Source organism: Zootoca vivipara, chromosome Z (assembly GCF_963506605.1).
Source record: "Zootoca vivipara chromosome Z, rZooViv1.1, whole genome shotgun sequence".
NCBI lineage: Eukaryota > Metazoa > Chordata > Lepidosauria > Squamata > Lacertidae > Zootoca > Zootoca vivipara.
Window position 1 is genome coordinate 18,127,902 of NC_083294.1, and position 22,024 is coordinate 18,149,925.

Below are 22,024 nucleotides of genomic sequence, written 5' to 3' on the forward strand. Positions count from 1 at the left end.
AGCAGAAAACAATCTTTCTCCCTCCTCCATATGACATCCTTTCATATATTTGAACATGGCTATTATATCACCCCTTAACCTTCTCTTCTCCAGGCTAAACATACCCAGCTCCCTAAGTCGTTCCTCATAAGGCAGGCATCCCCAAACTGCGGCCCTCCAGATGTTTTGGCCTACAACTCCCATGATCCCTAGCTAACGGGACCAGAGGTCAGGGATGATGGGAAATGTAGTCCAAAAATCTGGAGGGCCGAAGTTTGGGGATGCCTGTCATAAGGCATCGTTTCCAGGCCTTTGACCATTTTGGTTGTCCTCTTCTGGACACGTTCCAGCTTGTCAGTATCCTTCTTGAACTGTGGTGCCCAGAACTGGACACAGTACTCCAGGTGAGGTCTGACCAGAGCAGAATACAGTGGTACTATTACCGGTACTTCCCTAGATCTACATGCTATACTCCTATTGATGCAGCCCAGAATTGCATTGGCTTTTTTAGCTGCTGCATCACACTGCTGACTCATGTCAAGTTTGTGGTCTACCAGGACTCCTAGATCCTTTTAACATGTACTGCTCTCAAGCCAGGTGTCACCCATCCTGTATTTGTGCCTTTCAATTTTTTTTATTTTTTATTTTTTTGCCCAAGTGTAGTACCTTACATTTCTCCTTGTTAAAATTCATCTTGTTTGCTTTGGCCCAGTTGTCTAATCTGTTAAGGTCATTTTGAAGTGTGATCCTGTCCTCTGGGGTATTAGCCACCCCTCCCAATTTGGTGTTGTCTGCAAACTTGCTCAGGATGCCCTCAAGCCCATCATCCAAGTCATTAATAAAGATGTTGAATAAGACTGGGCCCAAGACAGAACCCTGTGGCACCCCACTAGTCACCACACTCCAGGATGAGGAGGAGCCATTGATGAGCACCCTTTGGGTTCAGTCAGTAAGCCAGTTACAAATCCACTGAATGGTAGCATTGTCTAACCCGCATTTTACCAGCTTCTTTACAAGAATATCATGGGGCACCTTGTCAAAGTTTAAATCAATATTTAATAGTATAATTATTTAAGGCTGTACATGTACCTAAGATTGTGTATGGATGTAAAATAATAATAATAATAATAATAATAATAATAATAATAATCATAATCATAATCATAATCATAATCATAATCATAATAAAGCAGGGGGAAGACACTGATCAAGCAGGATTTGTTAAAAATAGACATAATTCAGACTCTATATGCAAAATGCAAAATGCAGTGTATTATGGAAAATCCTCAAGGTAATAACCTCTCTAGGCACCCACTAAGCTTTCAGCAAAGTTCATTGGAAATGTTTCTTTCAATTATTATCTAAAATGAACTTTGGAAAAATTATACTAATTTAAAAACAAGTTTTAAATTTGGTGTTGTGTATTAAAGTAATAGCATAGCCAAGTATTATTGTAATATAGAGTTTATTGTATTGTATTACAGAGTTTATTTGAATGTACAAGTTCCAGCGGGAACGTCTATCATTTGCTGGTATAGGGTGCAGAATTTGGATCCTCTGCCGGATTGGTTTCCGCGGGAGGGAATCCGTGCCATTGGTTCCCGCCAAAATGTATCTTTTCCCTGCTAGTCCTCTGTTATTATATAAACCCCAGTTTTCCCCATTCCTGTGTTCTGGCTCTTACCTGTTCTTTGAAGTAAAGAGATGTTGTACCAGATCCTCACCTCCAGCTTCTTATCTGCACTGGGCTGAAATCACTGAATACTCACTACACAACACTTGGCTACAATATATTTCACATTTTGAAATCAACATCACAAAGTCACAGATGCAATTATTTATGGGAAGGGTAGTGTCAGTTTAAATGATGAAATTACCAACATAAATTGTTCTTGTTTCAAACTCTGCATATATGTATTTTAACAAAGACTCTAAAGAAATGGGGGGGAATGGGGGGGAAATGATTTTAAGTTTTATTCATGAGGGCAAGAAACCTAGACTGAGATTAACAGTATTCAGGGCTTTTTCCCCAGCTGGAACTCACTAGAAGTCCGTTCTGGCACCTCTCAGGTAGGCTCTGTTGCCATTATAAGAGATGAAGGGAGGAGTCATAGTGAGTTCCGGCACCTCTTTTTCTAGAAAAATAGCACTGACTGTATTATATCGACACCCCTAGATAATTATAATTCTGATAATTAGTTCTCATGGGAAACTTGCAGATTCTTGCTTCACATAATTAACTCAAGGCAGTGTCAATTTACTCTTGGCAGAAAGCCAAGGTCTGCCTGGCCTGGCAACAGCTCTCTGATAGGTTAATGACCAGCACTGAACTCTGTTATCTAGGAAAGCTAGCACAGGTGTTTCTTATTGGGTGTTAGGAGTAGGAGTGCTGTGTATATGGTTGGAGAGAGAGAAAGTAAGGATTTATTTTGCTTTGCTTTGTATGCAGAAACTGCTGGTTTTATTTTCTTTTAATAAATTCTGTAAATAGTTATTCTGTGTCTAACCGACTAGTCATTTCCACCTCAACTAGTTTCTGCGCTGTGCAGGAAAACTCTGCTATGTTTGGGCTAAAGCCACTAGAGCTATGCCTGACACTTTAAAATTCTAAGATCTAAAACTCTGCATATATGTATTTCAACAAAGACTCTAAAGCACGGGTGTCAAACACAAGGCCCGGGGGCCTAATCCGGCCCGCCAGACCTCGTCATGTGGCCCGCGTAGCCGCCGCAAACAATAGCTACTGACAGTAGTTCTGGAGCCTGCGATTGGCCGAGGGTCAAAACCAGGGGCGGGGCTGCAGGCGGAGGCCGGGGCGCTGGAGCCGCGCTGACGGCCTTGGCCAGGGAATTTCAATTTCGAATGAGGCTGAGGGAGGCGGTGGCACAGCGGCCAGATGGGGAAGTGAGATGCAGGAGGAGGAGGAGGAAGCCCGCCGAGGAGGTAGGAAAGCCCTACAGGCGCCGCCGGCAAAGTTGGTGCCGGGACGGAGCAGCGCTGGATTTTTTTTTGGCGGGCTTTGCTGTTGTCTCCGAGAGCGAGTGAGGTGGCACTGGGGAGCCGCCGCCCGCCGCTTCCCTTCCTCTCCTCGGCTGCATCCGGGAGGTGGGCGAGCGAGCGGGCGAAAGGGACGCGGAGTGAGCCTGAGGGGGAAGTAGGCGAAGCGCAACAGCCGCTCTCTTGATGGAGCCGGGTTTCTCTTCCCTCTTCCCCCGTTTTCTCCTCATAGACACTCGGGAGGGTGCCTGGCTTTTGCTCTGCCCCACACCCCCGAGCCGCCCTTTGGCTTCTCAGTTCCGGCGGAGCTGCTCCCCGGGGGGCGGCTGGGAGGGAGGCGGCGGCGACGGCACGGGTTCCTGCTCTTCCCGCTCTGCCGCCGCCTCCTCTAAGCCCCTCGTGATGTAGGGCTCCAGATGGAGTCGCCTCGAGGTTTGAGTAGGTGGGAGGGGAATTTTTTGGGGGGGGGAGGTTTTCAAGCCTCCTCTGCCTGCAGTCCTGGACGACAACAGCGCGGGTGGGGGGAAGAGCAGCTCTGAGGCGAAGATGCACGTCCGCTGGGGCTGCCGCCGCCTTCCTCCTCAGGAAATCCGCTGCCCTCCCTCAGCGCGAGGGGAAGGGACTCTGGCGCTGAGGAGGGAGGATGCAAAAGCAAAGCAGGGAGTTGGCGCTGCACCGCATGTTCCTGCCCCTCTCCAAAGCATGGGGTGGGTTGCAGCGTGTGGCATCCTGCCTAGCGGGGTTTGGGTGTGCGCAGGGCGGGAGAGGGAAGCCCTCTTTCCATCTGCAGGTTTTTAATCCCAGCAGTGGCTTTCTCCTTCCTGCCGAAGGTTTAGTTGAGCCCCCCCCCGAAGCCATCGATCCCCACCTTTTGTTCAAATTTCCCTCATTTATATCCCCTCCCACACACGCGCCACAACACAGGAATGTGATCTGCGTGGGGGCGGGAATGAGCTTACATTATTACAAAAAACAGTAATAATTGAATGCAGTGACAATAATTTATGATAATAAAGAGTGGACACATAGTCCTACAGACACATCCGGCCCTTTGAGGGTAACCAAACTGCTGATGCGGCCCCCGATGAATTTGAGTTTGACACCCCTGCTCTAAAGAAATGGGGGGGGGGTAATGATTTTAAGTTTTATTCATCAGGGCAAGAAACCTAGACTGAGATTAACAGTATTCAGGGCTTTTTCCCCAGCTGGAACTTACTAGGCTCTGTTGCCATTATAAGAGATGAAGGGAGGAGTCATAGTGAGTTCCGGCACCTCTTTTTCTAGAAAAATAGCACCGACTGCATTATTTCAACACCCCTAGAGATGGGGTATGGGTCTACCACATTTGCAAAGATCATGATGCCGCCCATATACAACATGTTATTAGTATGATAAATAATGTAAAAGAGAAGATTTGGATAAAAATTGTATCATGCCATTGGAATCTGATAAACCTGTGCAACACAGAATACCTGGTCTTGATTCGTAACGAAACTATCTTAGAAATAATAACAACTCCATTTTTCAAAAGCAGAATTAAATGTCTTCTGGTGATTTGGGATATCAAAATTAACACCACTTATATCACAATTGATTCCCTTTGCATTGTACCCCTCTTTCTATACACCTGATAGAAAATTGATTTATATTAAACGGAAAGAAAAAGACATGTATAGATTGGTACACTTCTATGAAAATGTTATTTCTCTTACCGCAGGGCAAATTTTGGGAAGAATGGAGTGATGTAGTATGAATTGTCTATTAATCTATCAGGTGATATATTTTATCTCAGATTCTACAGTTAAATCTCAAGCAGTTAGACCATTGACAACATTTGAAAAACTGATTCTGAAAATGACTGTACTAAAATTGTCCATTTTATAAAAAATACTGACCTAGCTATTGGACAATGCTTGGCTATTAAACAAAGGACCTAGGTACAGGGCCGTAGTTAGGGGGTGGTGAGGTGGGCCCCCGCCAGGGGCACAGGCGAGGGAGGGGGCACGCAAAATCGTCTAAAAATATGTCCATAAATATGTCTATAAATAAAATTATTGATTATTGCCTCATAAGAAAAAGTTTTAAATAGAGGGTGAATTGAATGGGTGGAGGAAAGGGGTTGGAGGAGAGGCGGAAAGAAGAGCTAACTTGTCTTTGGCGCAATCTGGATGGTTCTGCCAGCAGTGCAAGATCACCTAGCTATGGCTCTGCCTAGGTATAGAAATTAAATAAACAAACTGGAACAACATAGCAACAACCCCACCCCCTTCAACATCAACCCGCATCAGAGAAAACTATTTCAATATAATATGTAGGTGGCATCTAACATCTCTAAGACTCACATGCCCTCCAAGATTTCTCTGATGAAAATAAGGATGTCCTATACAACAACAACAACAACAACAACAACACTATTTATAGCCACCCGTCTGACTGGGTTGCCACTCTGAGTGGCTACCAACATATATAACACATGATAAAACATTAAACATTAAAAAAAACTTTACAGGACTGCCTTCAGATGGCTCAGGAATCGGATAACTCCATACCCTCCAAGATTTCCCCGATGAAAATAGAGATATCCTAAGGAAAAGTAGGACATTCTGGGATCAAGTCAGAAACTGGCATGGCTTCTGTAAATCGGGGACATCCCTGGAAAATAGGGACACTTGGAGTTTCTGGACTCAGCTATATAGACCAGGCATAGGCAACCTTGGCTCTCCAGATGTTTTGGAACTACAACTCCCATGATCCCTGACCACTGGCCCTGTTAGCTAGGGATCATGGGAGTTGTAGTTCAAAACATCTGGAGAGCCAAGGTTGCCTGTGCCTGATATAGACAAAGCATCATCAGCATGCTGGAGAGGGTGCAAGGCAATTAGCATGACTTTCCATATGTGGTGGACATGTGAATCAGTGCAACCAATTTGGGAAAGGGCATTTACAGAAATGAGCAAAATTATGAACTAGGACGTACAATGTGTTGGGTCAATCCATCAACCTCTGATGGGTGATTTAGAAGGATTGGGTCCAGTATCACTTTTGCTGTGTGTGTGTGCCAGTATTCATACTGAGCACAATTACATCTCAACGCAGCTCCTTCCATGGAAGCATCTTCAGGGTTGAAGATATACACAGTAGGCAATAAACACTCATGGATGCCATAAAGATTCGGTCAAGTGTAGAAGTTTACTTGGCAGCCATAAAATCATATTGGTAGCAAATACCGGTATATACAGACATTCACCAATGCTGTGATCAAGGCATGCTTAGAGTCCAACAAGAGTCCAAGACACTCTCTCTGCTTCTTGCAAGGTGCAGTAGAAATTGGAGTTCTTGGGAAAGTCCAGAAATAAACGGTAAATTGCAAGAACTCAGGCCAAAAGAAGATGGATTTCAAATAAATATTCACAAGGTTTTATTGATGTGATGCGGAGTTTAAATGGGAATCAATCCCAATGTTGAAGGCAAATAAAGGAATTTAAACTCCGCATCTTGCAAGGTGCAAGCAAGAGATTCACAACAAGTTACACAGAACCATCATCAGTACTTCCTGTCACACTGCAATGTCCAGAGAACAGTTCCCACTACACACACAGTTGCAGGTCAAACTTCCCGACACTGACAATGTGGAACAACTACCTGGCTCCAAAGAACCTCAAAGACACCTCCAAAGACAACTATTCACAGACCATGGTCAAAGAACCATGAAAACACTTGTGCAACCTTTTCACTCCTGACTGTTACTTTAGAATTGCTAGATTCCCTGCCATACTGCCAATTTCTGACGAGGCAAATGTGGCAACTTGTGATACACAGAACACTCTCTTTCCATCTCTTTCTCTCTGATTTCCCTCCTCTCTTCATGTTTGGGAGAAAATGGACTCTGCCTTTTGGGAACAAAGATGCACGGCTCTTGGCTTCTTCACTAGCCTAAGAAGAATGATAACAGGGGAAATTGCTCCCCCTCTATGAATTCTCCTCCCAGAATGCTGGGTCCACTCTACTGGCACAGAGCAAGAACCCCCTCTTTAAATAACAAACATTCACTCCCTGTTCCTGGAGATTTAGCAGCTATGGGCACAGTACTCAAACCCAACAACTCAACCCAACAACAGAGGGGCCCCTTCCCCTTATCAGGGGCTGTTCATGCCCCTGTCTTTTCACAAAGAAAGTTAGATGATGCCTCCTCTTTCCCGTCCCCCAGGAAATCTAGGAAAATTCACTGCAGCTAAACACAAGTAATGGGGAGGGGAGGGGAGGTCTGGTGGCTCCTCGATTTTTATAGCCCTTAAAGGGTTTAATTCTGATCTGGACTAAGCCTCTGACCCAGGCAATGATTTGCAGATGGATTTGGCAAAGCAGCAGTGAACAATCAGGCAGCCCTTAACCCTCTGGGCCCAGCCCTCTCCTCCCTCATCCACCGAGGCACCCTCCCTCAGCTGCCAACCTCAGCTGCCACAGCCGATGTCCGACCGTGGGCACCCAGGCGTCTTGGGGGCTGCAGCTCTGGTGCTCCCTTGGTAAGTCTCCCAGAGCCATATGTTGCCCACCTCACCCACCTCCTTGTCTGTCTCCCCCAAGACCCAACACCCCCCCACTTCCTCATTCCTCATGCCACTGAAAGCCCTCAAGTGAGTTGGAGGCAGGAGCTATGAGGGACCCTCCAGAAATAGCTCTCATTTCTCCTCTTCCCTCCTGGGCCACCCTCTGGCCTACAGGGATCTTCTCTGTCCCAACAAGGAGAACCTCACTTCCTCGGGTGGCCAGCAATGAGAGTGGCTGCTGCCCTGAGACATAGCGATGGGCTGTGGTTTAGATGCCTCCTAAAGGAAGTTAGAACAATGACTTAGTGGGGGGAGGGGGAGGATGATGTTATTAGGCATGGTGGCTAGCCACTAGCTTGCCTTCATGCCCACCAATTGTGGGCTTCCTAAAAACTCCATGGTTGGATGCTGGACAAGGCAGAAACTGGTCTGATCCAGACAGGCAGTTTGAACCTTTGTTTATAAGTTGGGAGGTCCTTTGGAGGCCATCTAATACATTTCCACACTCCACCTGCTCAGAGCAGCTACAGCATCCCTGACAGGCAGCCACACAAGCTCTGCTAAAATGCTTGCAGCAGAAAGAAGAACTTGGCATCTCTGAGACAGGCACAGCACAGCACTTGGTGCTACAAAGTTTCTCCAAACATTCTGGTGAAATCTGCTCCCCTGCCATTTCCTTCCCACTGGTTCTGCCCTTGCCCTCTGGGGCAACAGAAGAAAGAGGATGCTGACCTGTCACCTGCATGACTGACAACCCTTCAGATACCTGGTAACCTGGAGGCAGCAGCTATCATGTGAGTCACCTGTAGCAGGCCAGAGCAGCCTGGAGAAAGTGTGGAGAAAAAGGGATAAATCTGTCCCTTAGGAAGGGCAAAGCCCCTTTGCTCAAGGACCAACCCCAAGACCTGAAGAGGCAGGCAAGGAAAGCTATGGGGGGGGGAGGCATGAGAGAGAGAGAGAGAGAGAGAGAGAGAGAGAGAGAGAGAGAGAGAGAGAGAGAGAGAGAGAAGGGGGGGAGGCCAGGAGTCTAAGAGGATTTCTGGAACAAAAGCTGGAGCCCTGTGAGGCCCCAAACCAGAACATGGCTTCAGAGAATGATTGGTGCTGGGAGAGGCTGATGCCCAGAAAAAGTTAATGAAACTACATTAAGAGTAGCATATATATATTAATGCATCAGAAGCATTAAAAGTGGATTGGTTACATTTTCCTTCAAAATTATAGGAAGGGTTTCGTATGCCAGCTTTACCATTTCCTTCATTTTGTGCAGTTCTTTTATTTTCAGTATAAACAAGAGTCCGCGTTGCACCTACACACACAGGGGGGGGGCTCCTGTTTCCAAAAATGGTGTGTGTGTGTTGGGTGTTCCAGATCACTCCACCACTTTTGTTCTCTGAGACGTGGAGGGCGGGGAGGAGAACTGGAACATTCGGGGATCAAATAAAAAACCAGGGTGGCACCTGCAATTCCAGGACTGCCCCTGGAAAATCAGGACACTTGGAGGGTATGCCTTCATGATCAGAAGCACCTCATGCCCTGCTTGTGGCCTTCCCATTAGTGCATCTGACTTCACAGGGCTCCTCTTAGAGTCTTACGTACCACCATGAAAATTCATGTTTCTGTTGTTTTGGTACCCTAGAAAAAAGTGCATTTGCCACAGTGTTCCATACAATGCCAACCCCACCAATATTGCAGTTCTCAGGAGCAAACTGAGCATGATGTTTACTGTGTGAAGGCAATGACCTGCTGTACACATTTCTTTTTGCTCTGTAAATAGCTGAGCCACCTTGGGGCCAGTGCTATTTTGTATGCAGAAGGTCCCAGGTTCAGTCCCCAGGTGGGGCTGGGAAAGACCCCTGTCTGCCAGCATGGCGCTACAATTCCCAGCTCTCCTCCCCTTTGGGCCATCCTGACTTGATGGGAGTCATAGTTCAAAACATCAGGTTGGCAGGGTGTTGGTCACTGCTGGTATAGACAAGACTATCCTACAATCTGGAATCTCTGATGGTCTGAGTCACTTTACTGTATTAGGGAGCTCCCTGAGTTCACCTGATGGTCTGAACAAAAAAATACTCACTCTGGAGCTGTTAGGAAGCCTCTACTGGTGCCAAGTGGAAGACCCAACTGAAATGCAAACAGCAGATTTGGGGAGGAGAACATGGCAGCAGGGGGTAGCCAAACTCCCCCTCCCACCCTGCAGTCAGCAAAGCCCCTCAGCCCCCCCCCCAAAAAAATCGACTGCCTTTGCCTAATGAAACTCCACTGATGCAACAACGGCCATGCCTAGTCTGGCTGAAATAAAGTGAGGAAGGTCTGGAACCTGAGCACATAACTTTGTCTCCCGTGAGGAGAAGCGGGCAACATACGGAGGATAAGATGACTATCAGTGGCTACGAGCCACAATGGCTACCTTCTCCCTCCAGTGTCAGAGACCAGTTACTGGGGAGCACATATGGGCAGGGCGCAGCTTCTCGGGTCCTGCACAGGGGCTTCTCATTGGGGCATCTGGTTGGCAACTGTCAGAACATGGGCCTGCTTTCACTTGATCCAGCGACATCAGGGCTCTTTTTGGGAAAGAAGGCAGCAGTGTCAAAATGGGGCTTCTTAAACAGGGGCAGAAGGGAGCAATTCCTCCTCACAGGCTGGTTAGCATTCCCTGCTCCCACCCCCTTCTGTTGTCAGATGCTGACCCAGCAGCCCAGGACAAAGCAGAAACGGCAGAGTGGCTAAAAAGTCTCTTACTTTTAGGAACCATCATGAGTGGCTGCTGTTCTCTCTCCCTTCACCCTGCTTATTATTAATATTATTGGGATTTTCCAAATGTAATTTCTACCAGCAACAGGGATCAAAGGGGCATTTGGCATTTCTCAGAAGCTACCAGTCAATCATTAACCAAGTGTGGCTTCTTTCCTCCCTCCCTCCTAGATAACCTTTTCTCCCCCACAAGAAGACCAGCACACACGGACCTCCTGGCAGCCCCAGCAGCAGAAGAGAGACTAAGGAGACGGCAGCCAACGGCATCCTCTCATCAAAGGCCAGGCAAGCACGGAAAAGGCAGCTCCCAGCAAGAGAGGGAGAGGAAATGGTCTCTGTGGGTCTCCAGCTGGTGGGCTATGCCCTGGGACTCTTGGGCTTGCTGTGTGCCTTCGTGGCCACCCTGCTGCCCAGCTGGAGGACCAGCTCCTACATCGGCTCCAGCATTGTCACAGCAGTCGGCTTCTCCAAAGGCCTCTGGATGGAGTGTGCGACTTACAGCACAGGCATCACCCAGTGTGACGTCTACAGCTCACTGCTCAACCTGCCCACTGACATCCAGGCAGCCCAGGCGATGATGTCCTCCTCCATCGCTGTCTCCTTGCTGGCCTCCATCATCTGCGTGGTGGGAATGAGGTGCACCATCTTCTCGCAAGGCTCCCCGGCCAAGGACAAGGTGGCGGTGGCAGGCGGGGTAGCCTTTGTCCTGGGGGGGCTCCTCTGCTTCATCCCTGTGGTGTGGAACATCCATGTGGTGCTCCGTGACTTCTACAACCCCATCGTCCCCGACAGCATGAAGTTTGAGCTTGGGGAGTCCCTGTACCTGGGTGTCCTCTCCTCCCTGGTGTCTCTCATTGGGGGCTTCATCCTCTGTGCTTCCTGCCCACCCCGAGACCCACATGCCACCTATTACAGCCCTTACCGTTCTCGAACCATGGTGGGCAGGAGCCAACCAGTGCCAGCCACCTCTCCAAAGGCTAAGAGCGAGTTCAACGCTTATAACCTGACAGGCTACGTCTAAGGGTGCTGGGCTGCTGCACACCTTCCTGGGGGCCCCTGGGCAAGGATCCTGTTGCCTGCTTGGATGGACCGGCCAGGTAAGGAGGCAGGCAGTTGAGCTCATCTTTCCCACCCTTGCTGTTTTTCCCTGGGCACAGCTTATTCCTCAAGGAACTATTTCCTCCCAAACTCACCAAAGACACTTCTCCTGGGTGCAGCTTGCAAACAGCCTGGTAGCTGCAGCCTCTTTGGGGAACTCAGAGCTGAATCTTCTTTGGGGAAAGCCTCTCTGCATCCTGAAGAACCAAGCAAGGTGCCCGTAGTCCACATCTCTGAGGCATCAAGTTGCTGGTGCTGAACGTGGAGCAGATGAGGACATGGGTACAACACCTGCCAAAAACTCAGTGGCCGAATGTATGTGGATCTGTGGGGTCTTGGATGCCCCCGTAGAGGACATTGTGCCTGAGGGATACCTAGGGAACTTGGAAAGTTGCAGGGGAGGGAACTGTTGTGCCTCTTGGGACCTGCATAGCTGCTGGCTTCAGGAACCAGGGGAAGTTCACCCGGGACTAATGATGGCGCAACAGAAAACCAAATACCAGGTCACACAGTGTATGGGGCAGAGGCTGCCTCAGATGGGCCCTTGGAGTGCTTAGCAGCTGTTCTTCGACACATATCACAGCTCATCGTGGCCAGACCAGGCTGTCCGTGAAGTGGGAAGAATGCCTTCCTTGTTGGAGTATTTTGAAGAGGACCACAGCATGCTCATAGCAAGATCTCATGGTGTCCATTTGGGCCTCTGCCTTTGAAGAGCTGTGCCTCTCATCTGCGGGTGGGCAGGCAGGTGCAGCATGGCCTTGGCAGAGGAGCTGGCTCCACAATAAAGAACCTGACAGGAGAGAGACTGGCTGATTGGGTGCTTCTGATTTGGGGCAGCAAAAGTGCCAGTCTTTGTGGTTGGGCCAGAGAGCCCTGGTCTGTGGGCTTCAAAGAGGCATCAGTGTCAGGAAAGGCAGCACTGAATCAATGAGACAGAGTTGGGGCAAGAGGAGGGAGCAAAATCCAGGACACGAAGGGGGGCCCAGGGGGGACTTGAGGCTTTGGGTGGCGGCAGGGAGGGGTAGAGTTCAGAACTGAACACACACACACACATTCAGGGCCCAATTTGGTAGGGAGGTGTATGAAAACCAGGCCTCCTGGGGCCTCCTGGAATCTCCCAAGGAAGAGCACAGGTGCAAGGCTAGCCAGCTGCTCAGGCTCATAGGCGCCAATTTGAACAAAATATTGGAGGAGGGCAAGCCAGGAAAAGAGGGCAGTGGCTGGCTGGGGGGGGGTGGCTGCCCAAGGAAGGGAGGGAGGGAGGCATCAATTTGCAGAAAATACTGAGGGGCAGTGTCCCTAAATATTTTATTGGGGAGCCAAAGGGTCCAGGGTCCCATGGAGTTGGCACCTATGCCAGAGGTTCATTGCATTCCCCCCCCCCCCCGCTACTTGGGACAGGGAATGTCAAACTCTTAGTACACCAAACTTAGTACTGCCTACACTAACTGGCAGAGGTGTTCCTGGAGTCCTTTGCTTCCTTGGCGAAGAGGGGTATCGGTGCACCCCATCATGGGGGAAAAACACTTTGCCACAATAGCTACATTAGAAATTACTACAACTTAGGTGGCCTAAGTACTTGAAAATCTGGCAAGCCTTGTAGTTTGGCGCATAAACAAAGTCCTTTGCTAACTGAACTGTTTTGGGGTGCGGTTTATTTCTTTTCTGAAAGCAAGTTTTCCAGTGAGCATCAGTCCAAAATACTTGCAAAGTAACAACCCGTCCCTGTGCACCTCGACCTATATATTGGGCAAGGCTTGTAAAGCGTTGCATCAGCAATGCCAACGACCCAATCCTCTGCAAGCCTATTCAGAAAGAAGCCCCATGGAGTTCAATGGGGTTTACTCTCAAATCTCTCAGCAGGATAGACTCATATCCTGAAAGCACTTTCTCTCCTGTCCTGTCCTGCCAGTTGTTGCAGGATCTCTCCCAGTTAATCTCCGGTGGTGATTTTTGGGACTGTGTTTCCACCACCACCACCACTACCACCAGTTGCCAGTTTCGCCAGCCTCTAGGTTATGCCTCTGGCATTTAGTAATAAGCCTTGCCAAGGTCTAGAGCAGCAGAGAAAATAATCAGTAAACTTAACGGTGGTCAGACTTGTCAAGAAGTGCAGTGGATGGTGCATACGCCATACACTCAAAGCACACAGCTTCCTCCCCAGAGAATTCTGGGAACTGTGGTTTGTTCAGGGTGCTGGGAATTGCAGCACTGAGCAGTAAATCACAGTTCCCTGAATTATTTGGGGAGAAGCCATGTGCTTTGAATGTATGATATGCTTTACAATGAACTGCTAATTGGCAAACTGTCAAATGTTGCAATGTGCTGGTATTATCTGTTGCGGCTACTAGGTAGTATTCTACTTAAATTCTTTGCTTTCTATGAACCATTGTGCACACTGGCTGCAAAAGGAAGCGGGGGGGAGGGGGTTTGCAGCAGTTGGCTGGCACTGCCCACGAACTGTGTGACCCCTCTATGCCAGGCAGCCAGCCACTTCCCAAAGGCCTCTCCCTTCCAGGCTTCCTAATGACACACAAAGGAGCTGGCAGATTTCAAAGATTCCCAACCATAAAATGATGCAAGGAGCTGAGGAGGCATGAAGGTCACTGCCATGACTCCCACACAAACCTTGATAACAGTCAAAGCTGCCGCCGGAATGCCTCAGATAATAGGGGCATAACAGAGTAAACAGAGGCCAAGGTGCTTGAATCCCACTGGGGCAGAGGGTGAGACCTTGCCCCAATACATAGACCTATGCAAGACTGGGACCTCCCCCTCTGCTCCTGCTCCCGGAAGAGGCAAGAGGGGGTGTTGGTGGGTCACTTGCTGCCCTTGACCTCTTCCTATCTCCTAACACTAGGACTGGTTGGCCTCCAAGGAAGCTGAGTGCTGGAAGATGCAGGACCGAGAAAAGAAAGTGCTTCTTAGTTAACCTATGGAACTGCCTCCCACAGGAGGGTCATCAGTGTGGATGGCTTTAAGAGGATGGGACAAGTAATGCTTCTGAATTCCAGTTGCTGGAAACCACAGGAGGGGAGGTGGCTCTTGTGCTCCAGTGGGCCAGAAGGCAAAAAAACAACCACAGGGAAAGACTGGGGGGGGGGGGGTGCTCAGTGCTCTCTCTTAGCCACCGAAGTCCTTCTTGGAGCCAGGCTGACAACAGAGTTCAAGCAGCCCCCCCCCATCACTTCCTGAGAGTGTCTCTCTGGGAGGGAAAGGGCTGTTCTCTGGCCCACCGTCACACACCCCCACTTTGGGCAATAGGCAGCATCAGCCCATCAGAGTGTTTTGGCTGGAGTCCCTGGAGCCAAATATTAGCCATGCCAAAAGGGAACAGGATGGTGCTGAGAGAGGGGCTGTGATCAATGAGCTGGAAGGGTAGAGAACATCTCGTAAGAGGTGGGGTGGGGTGGGTGGAAGGAAGGGGGCAGAGAAGCAGCAGCAAAAGCTACCTGGCGACATTCACCCACCTGGGCTGCTAAGCTAAGAATAGCGTTTTAGATCTCTCTCTCTCTCTCTCTCTCTCTCTCTCTCTCTCTCTCTCTCCTCTCCTCTCCTCTCCTCTCCTCTCCTCTCCTTCCCTGCTCTCCCTCCCATCAAGGAACTTTGCACTAGGCTGGCCTGGAGTGTCTGGAATGGGGGTCATTGTCTGGGATTGCAGGAACAGTTGAGGATCCAGGAGAATCCCAAGGTGGCACACCAGAGAAGTTAAACATCTCTCTTCTAGGTCTTCTACACGTTGCCCCACTCCGCTCCAAGAAACGAGCAGAGTCCAAGCAGCTGCTGCCTAGGGTAGCTCCAACCATGTTGCCACTGTTCAAGGGAACACAACCGAAGGATCCCTGAGTGAGAGGGGCCACCTTCTCTTCTCTTGCCCTCCCCAGCGACAGGAAGGGCAAAAGCCAACACAGCTCTGCTTTGATCCCTGAGCTTTGATCCCTGAGCCCCATTATAAACAAATATGTTTTTATCTGGGAAATCAGAGCCATTAAATGTCATTTAATGGGCAGTGATGCCTCCGATCAGAAAACAGTAGCAGGCCCTTATCTTTAGTTGAGACAACCCCTTCTCTCTCTGGAGGAAGAGGAGGAGGAGGAGGAGGAAGCACACATGGGCCATGCTTAACACCTACAGGGGCTGGGCAACATCATGGGGAGCAGAGGCTGTGCCTCTCTGGAAGACAAGGCCCTTTGGGGGCACTCCAGCCCCCATCAGCCAGCATGGTCAAGGAGGGCAGGAGTTGTTGGCTTGACCTACAGAGTGTCCACAAAGCCTTCAGTTTAATTCCAGGAGTTCAGACTGTGTACAACTCTGCCCTTAGCTCTCGGGGCAGGACTGGGCCAAACAGCACAAAGTTTGGGGTTCCCTGGAAACTGCATGTGTCAGGGCTAGGGGGGTGTCTGTGGCCTGCTACCTGAGCACCCTGTAATTGCATCTCACTCTGGGAAGGCAACACTAGCCCCTCCTCTGCCTACAAACCCTGCTGAACACCAGCTTCAAATTGCTTTGTTTCTTCTTAAAGGTAAAGGTAAAGGTACCCCTGGCCATTAGGTCCAGTCGCAGACGACTCTGGGGTTGCGACGCTCATCTCGCTTTACTGGCCGGGGGAGCCGGCGTACAGCTTCCGGGTCATGTGGCCAGCATGACAAAACCACTTCTGGCAAACCAGAGCAGCGCACCAAAACGCCGTTTACCTTTCCACCAGAGTGGTACCTATTTATCTACTTGCACTTCATGCTTTCGAACTGCTAGGTTGGCAGGAGCAGGAACCGAGCAACGGAAGCTCACCCCGTCGCGGGGATTCGAACTGCCGACCTTCTGATCGGCAAGCCCTAGGCTCTGTGGTTTAACCCACAGTGCCACCTGCATCCCACTTTGTTTCTTCTTACTGCAACACAGTAAGCTAGCAGGACCAGTGGTCAGGGATGATGGGAATTGTAGTCTCAAAGCATCTGGAGGGCCAAGTTTGAGGAAGCCTGCTCCAGAGAAAGGCAAGAACCAGACCCTGCCATGATGTGGAGGAAACAGTAATGGTGGGTAGTGTGAGAGTTTGGGTAGCAGTGGGGTGGAGATGTGGGGAGCGGGGAAAGAGAGAACCTCGTGTAAGGCACCATTGAAACCACACACACATTTTCACCTGAAAAGCTCTTGCAGCCAATGTGGGCATAGGGTGCCACCCAGTGGAGAGACCCATGTACTGCAGCTCCCCAAAAGCTGGGATAGGAAGGTGCTGTTTCTATATCAGGGAGCTCCTAGCAAAAAGCTCCCCCCCGCCGCCCCTATTTCAGCTACTGGAGGCTGTTCATAAAGCATATATCACACCTCCATTTGTCCTTATTTCTCTCCGCCAAGAATGTGTTAAAAGGGCTGATCGAGGTCAGGGCAATGAGAGGTGCATTTTGTACCAAATTGCCCATTTTCACTGATGGGCACCGTGGGGGCATGCTTACCTGCAGGCAGAAGTGGGGCAGAAGAGACAGAAGAGCTAAGAGGAACAGTAGAGACAAAAGTGCACAGAACAGCACAAGGTGGTCCAGGTGGGCAGCTTTAACGGGAGCTGGACAGACACAGCTTCCGCACAGACTCCAAAGCTTCAGGGGGCCTGGGCAGCAGCAAAGGAGGAAACTTCACTATTTTTGATAATGGGTGTGCATTTGTTGTGCTTAGAATTTGGTGACTGAGTATGAGTTGACAGGAAGACAAAGAATGAGTAGCATCGGAGCAGAGAACCCTCCTTCCTTTTTCCCTTCCCTCTGCACTTCCCTGCTCTCACTTCAGAGTTTCTGGGGGACTTCCAGGCTTGACCCTGGAGGGCTGTGATCTCCTGCACACTCTGGTACAAATCCTTGAGCCTCTTTTCTCAGCTCACCTGAACAAGAGAGAGGGCAGCTTTGAGCTCCCCCAGGGAAAGGACTTTGCAGTTATGCTAGATACATGGTTGAAAAGCCGCTCCCAAGCCCCTGGTCATGTGTAAGCAAAGCCCTGGGCCTGGAGACATGGGTGCACCAAGGAAACAGGCTCACACATTAACTTACCCTTGGAAACCGGGCCTTTTCCTTCTACTCCGTGCAAGAGTTCAGCAGAGGACGCCAGAGTCACGGGTGGCAGCTGTAATTAAAGCAGACAGCCCTGCAATCCCTTAATCCAAATGCTTGCCATTCCCCTCTCCAAGGCGAAGAAGAAAGTTTAAGGGCTGGAGTTAAAAAAGGAAAGTAGAGGAAGTGCCCTCAAACTCCTGCTTTAATCAGATTTTCAGCTAAGCTCTTCTCACTGCCGCCCCCTGTCCCCAGAGGGGGGGACTTCTGTTCAAGGCCAAGGGCAGAGTAGATGCCTACGCTCCTCCTTCTGAGAAGCAGGGAGGTGCGGGGGGGGATGCCAAGCCCACCTAGCCATCAGGACTGGCCATTGGGCTCCTGGGCAAATCTAGTTCATAGGCTCAGCAGAGGAGGCCTGGCAAAGACCAGGGATCTTCACAATGATGTGCTTGCTGCAGTCTTGTGGAAAGGGAAGAGGCTGAGCTGAAGGGCATGGGGCACTTGGCCAAGGGTGTTGTGGGGGATTGGCAATCAGCCCCTCCCATGGCTCCACCAGCAAAGACACCCCTACAGCTTCGCTGCCTGCTCCCCAGCTCTGCCAATGAATGACACACTGGAGTAAGAGGGCCTGATCCAGCAGGGGCAAATCATTGTCGTCATCAGCCTTCTGCATCTGCACTCCCGACAGTTCAAGTAAAACTATTGCCCTCTGGCACCCAGCCCTCCTGCCAACCTAGATGCAGCAGAGATGGAGTTGCCCTGGCGATCTGGCTGCACCTTCCTCAACTCCAAGGCTCGGAGGAGGTCTGTGTGTTGTATGCTGCCACCCTTCCCTTGAGAGCCATCTCAGTGGGCCTGGGAAAGGGCCCATGTAGCTCAGGGGCAGAACACCTGCTTTCCATCCAGAAGGTCCCAGGTTCAGCCCTGGCAGCATCTCCAGGCAGGGCTGAGAATACCATCTGAAATATACTCGGAGTCGAGAGTGAATTTCATGCTCTTTATTCAGCTCATATTCATCAAGGAGAAGAAGAGAAGACGAATGGCTCTTTTCCCAAAACCATCTGCTTATATACATTATTTACACAATGGGCCTTGCGTGATTGGCTACTTCAGGGCTACACCTGTGGGCCAATTATATTGTGGATTGACTTCTGCCTGCAGCCTGATTGGCTGCTCCTACAGGCCAATCAGGTAGCAGATTCACTTCTGCCAGCCGCCTGATTGGCTGCTCCAGCAGGCCAATCAGGTTGCGGATTCACTTCCACCTGGAGTTGGATTGGGTAGCTCCCGCTGATTCTGAATCCTATTGTTCTAGGATTCAGCTCAGTACATAACACCCCTCCCCTCTAAGTTCCAGTCCTGCCCGGGAAGTTGCATTCGTAGTCCCCAAGGTCTGCTGGCCGCCTCCGTGTGCGTTGTGGCCTGGGGTGTTCCTTGGTCAGGGGTTCTGGTTCTGGCTCGTGTTCCGAGGCTGCTGGCTGTGCCGGGGCTGTCTGGTCTGGCGCCACTGAACCACTAGGTTGTGACTCTGGTTCCGGTGTCCTTCCAGCCTCGGGGCGCCCCTCTGTGCCTACTGCTTCTGCTTCCCCTGCCCACCCCTCTCGCTCTACAGGCCTCACTGCCCTGCTGTCCCCTTGGGACCCCTCTGTCCTGCTCTCCTCCCGGGTTCCTCCTGGGAATCGTCGCCGTAGCTGGTCGCAGTGGCGGCGCCAACATTGCCCCCCTTCCGTTAGTACCTCGTACGACACGGGACCGGTCACCTTGGTGACTGTGGCGGGTACCCATGCTGGGCCTGCCCCAAAATTCTTTGCATACACTGGGTCCTGGGCCACAAATGTCCGGGGGTTCCTGCCTTTCCCCACCACTACCTCATCCTGAGCTCTGTCGGGGTGAAGTCGGTCCAGTCTAGTTGCAAGGCGCCGGCCCATGAGTAGTTCAGCTGGGCTCCGGCCCGTCGTTGTGCTTGGGGTGCTGTGCTGTGCTAGAAGAAATGTGGCAAGGCGGTATTCCCAGTCCCCTTGTGTTATGCGGCGGAGGCTGTCCTTGGTGGTCCGCACCATGCGCTCCGCTTGGCCATTGGTGGCAGGGTGGAATGGTGCTGAGCGGATGTGGCGGATGGCGTTCTGCGCTGTGAAGGTCTGGAACTCCTCTGACGTGAATGCGGTTCCATTGTCCGAGACGAGGGTGTCAGGGAGCCCGTGGGTTGCAAACAGCTTACGTAGTACCCGGATGGCTGCCGCCGTAGAAGTGGATGGTACCAGTGCGACCTCCAGCCATTTGGTGTAGGAATCCACCACTATGAAGAATGTTTTTCCCTGGAAGGGGCCAGCGAAGTCCACGTGCAAGCGTGACCATGGATGTCGGGCGGACTCCCAGGGCTGGACTGGGGCCCTTGGGGGATCCGGGCGGGATTCTTGGCAGGTCTGGCAGTGTTGGACCCAGGCCTCTATCTCTCTGTCAATCCCCGGCCACCACACATAACTCCTGGCAAGGGCCTTCATCCTCACTACCCCTGGGTGTGTCTCGTGTAGGGCTGTGAGGACCCTTTTGCGGAGGGGCTGGGGAACAACAACCCTGCTTCCCCATAACAGGCACCCCTTGTGGGCCGACAGTTCATGTTTGCGGTTTGTGTAGCCAGCGAATTCTGGCCCGGGGCTGCTGCTGGGCCATCCTCGCCACACCCAGTCCAGGACCCGGGAGATGACCCTATCTTTTGTGGAATGGTGCGCAACTTCTTGTGCCTGAATGGGTCGGTCGGGAAGCAGCTCCAGGGTCATAACCTCTTGCGCAGGCGCTGGGTCGGGGCCTGTTTCTGGTAGTGGTAGCCTGCTGAGTGCGTCTGCGTGGCCCATCGCCTTCCCAGGGCGGTGGATCAGTGCATACTGGTAGCCGGCAAGGAAAATTGACCACCTGAGGACACGTGGAGACAACACTTGGGGGGTCTGCTTCTCGGGGGCAAACAGGCCAAGCAACGGCTTGTGGTCAGTCACTATGGTAAAGGGCCGCCCGTACAAGAAATCATGGAATTTTTTTACGCCCTTCACGATTGCCAGACCCTCCTTGTCAATCTGTGAGTAGTTTCGTTCGGCTGCAGCAAGCGTCTGGGAGAAGTATGCCACCGGCACCTCTCTTCCATCCGGGAGTTGGTGTCCCAGGACAGCGCCGATGCCATAGGGAGAGGCGTCGCATGCCAGCACCACTGGCAGCCTCTCGTCGAAGTGTGCCAAGACCGAGTTCGAGACGAGCAAGTCCTTGACTGCCTGGAATGCGGCCCTTTGTCGCTGGCCCCACACCCAAGGGGCCCTTTTATCTAGGAGTCTGTGTAGGGGCTCCGCTACCGCTGCCTTATGGGGAAGGAAGGCATGGTAAAAGTTCAATAGTCCCAAGAATGACTGAAGTTCGGGCTTGCTCTTGGGCGCTGGGGCCTCACAAATGGCCCGCACCTTGTCACCGGTTGGATGGACCCCTTCTGCGTCCACCTTAAATCCCAGAAAGTCCACCTGCGGCACTCCCAGTAAACACTTTTCCCGCTTCACCTTGAGGCCCGCCGTCTGGAAACGGTGCAGGACGGAGCGGAGGCGGTCCTCAAATTCCTCTGGTGTGGGCCCGGCAATCAGTACATCATCGAAGAAGGGGGTGACGCCAGGAATCCCTTTAAGGAGAGAGTCCATTAGATTCTGGAATATGCCTGGTGCCACGCTAACGCCAAATTGCAGCCGCTTTACTCTGAATGCCCCTCTGTGCGTCACAATCGTCTGAGCCTCTGCTGTGGCTTCGTCCACAGGCAACTGTTGATACGCTTGGGCCAAGTCCAGTTTGCCAAAGATTTTTGACCCAGCCAGGGTGGCGAGGACATGGCTGACCACTGGCACTGGGTATGCATGGGCTGTGAGAGCCTTGTTTATGGTGCATTTGTAGTCTGCACAGATGCGGACCGAACCGTTAGGCTTGACGGGTGTGACAATTGGAGTTTCCCAGGGGGCGTTGGGCACCGGCTCCAGTACTCCTTGCTCCACGAGCCGGTCCAATTCCTCGTCTATGCGGGGTTTCAGGGCGAACGGGACCCGGCGGGCCTTGTGCCTGATGGGTCGTACAGCGGGGTCTAGCTGTAGGGCAATGGGGGGTCCTGTATATCGTCCCAATGCCCCATCGAAAACCCCTGGAAACTCTTTGCATATGGTGTCCACGTCCACTTGTAAGCTAGTGCGGTTCACCCCGGTAACGGCTAGCCCCAGAGGTCCAAACCATGCCAGTCCCAGTAAGCTAACGTAGGGGCCCTTAACTACCAGCAAGTCCAATTGTTGCTTTCGCCCTCGATATTGCACCCTGAAGGTCCCCACCCCCATTGTAGGGACCTTACGTTTCTGGAAGTCCCGGAGGGTGAATGGGGCCGGCCTTAGTTTGGGACCCCCATTAGGGCACAGTTCCCTTAATGTTCGGGCCGAGATTATGGATAGAGTTGAACCCGTGTCCAGCTCCATGCGGCATGGGGCTCCCTCTATCTGTACCTCTATATAAATTTTCTCTGTGCTGGGATGGGGCAACTGGAATACCTGGTAGTCCGTGATCTCCGTCGAGTTGCCTTGGTGCATGGTGCCGTGTGACCTGGGGCTCCTG

General features: G+C 51.1%; 1 protein-coding gene across 1 annotated transcript; it reads left to right on the top strand.

Moving 5' to 3' along the window:
- The first annotated feature begins 10,441 nt into the window (after positions 1-10,441).
- Positions 10,442-12,357, top strand: CLDN2 (claudin 2). Its single transcript, XM_035114201.2, has one exon. It carries the CDS (start codon positions 10,603-10,605, stop codon positions 11,293-11,295), a length of 693 nt encoding a protein of 230 aa, XP_034970092.1. The 5' UTR covers positions 10,442-10,602; the 3' UTR covers positions 11,296-12,357.
- The last annotated feature ends 9,667 nt before the right edge of the window (positions 12,358-22,024 follow it).

Coding starts and splice junctions, on each gene's coding strand:
- CLDN2 (XM_035114201.2), top strand. CDS start 10,603: ATGGTCTCTGTGGGTCTCCAGCTGGTGGGCTATGCCCTGGGACTCTTG.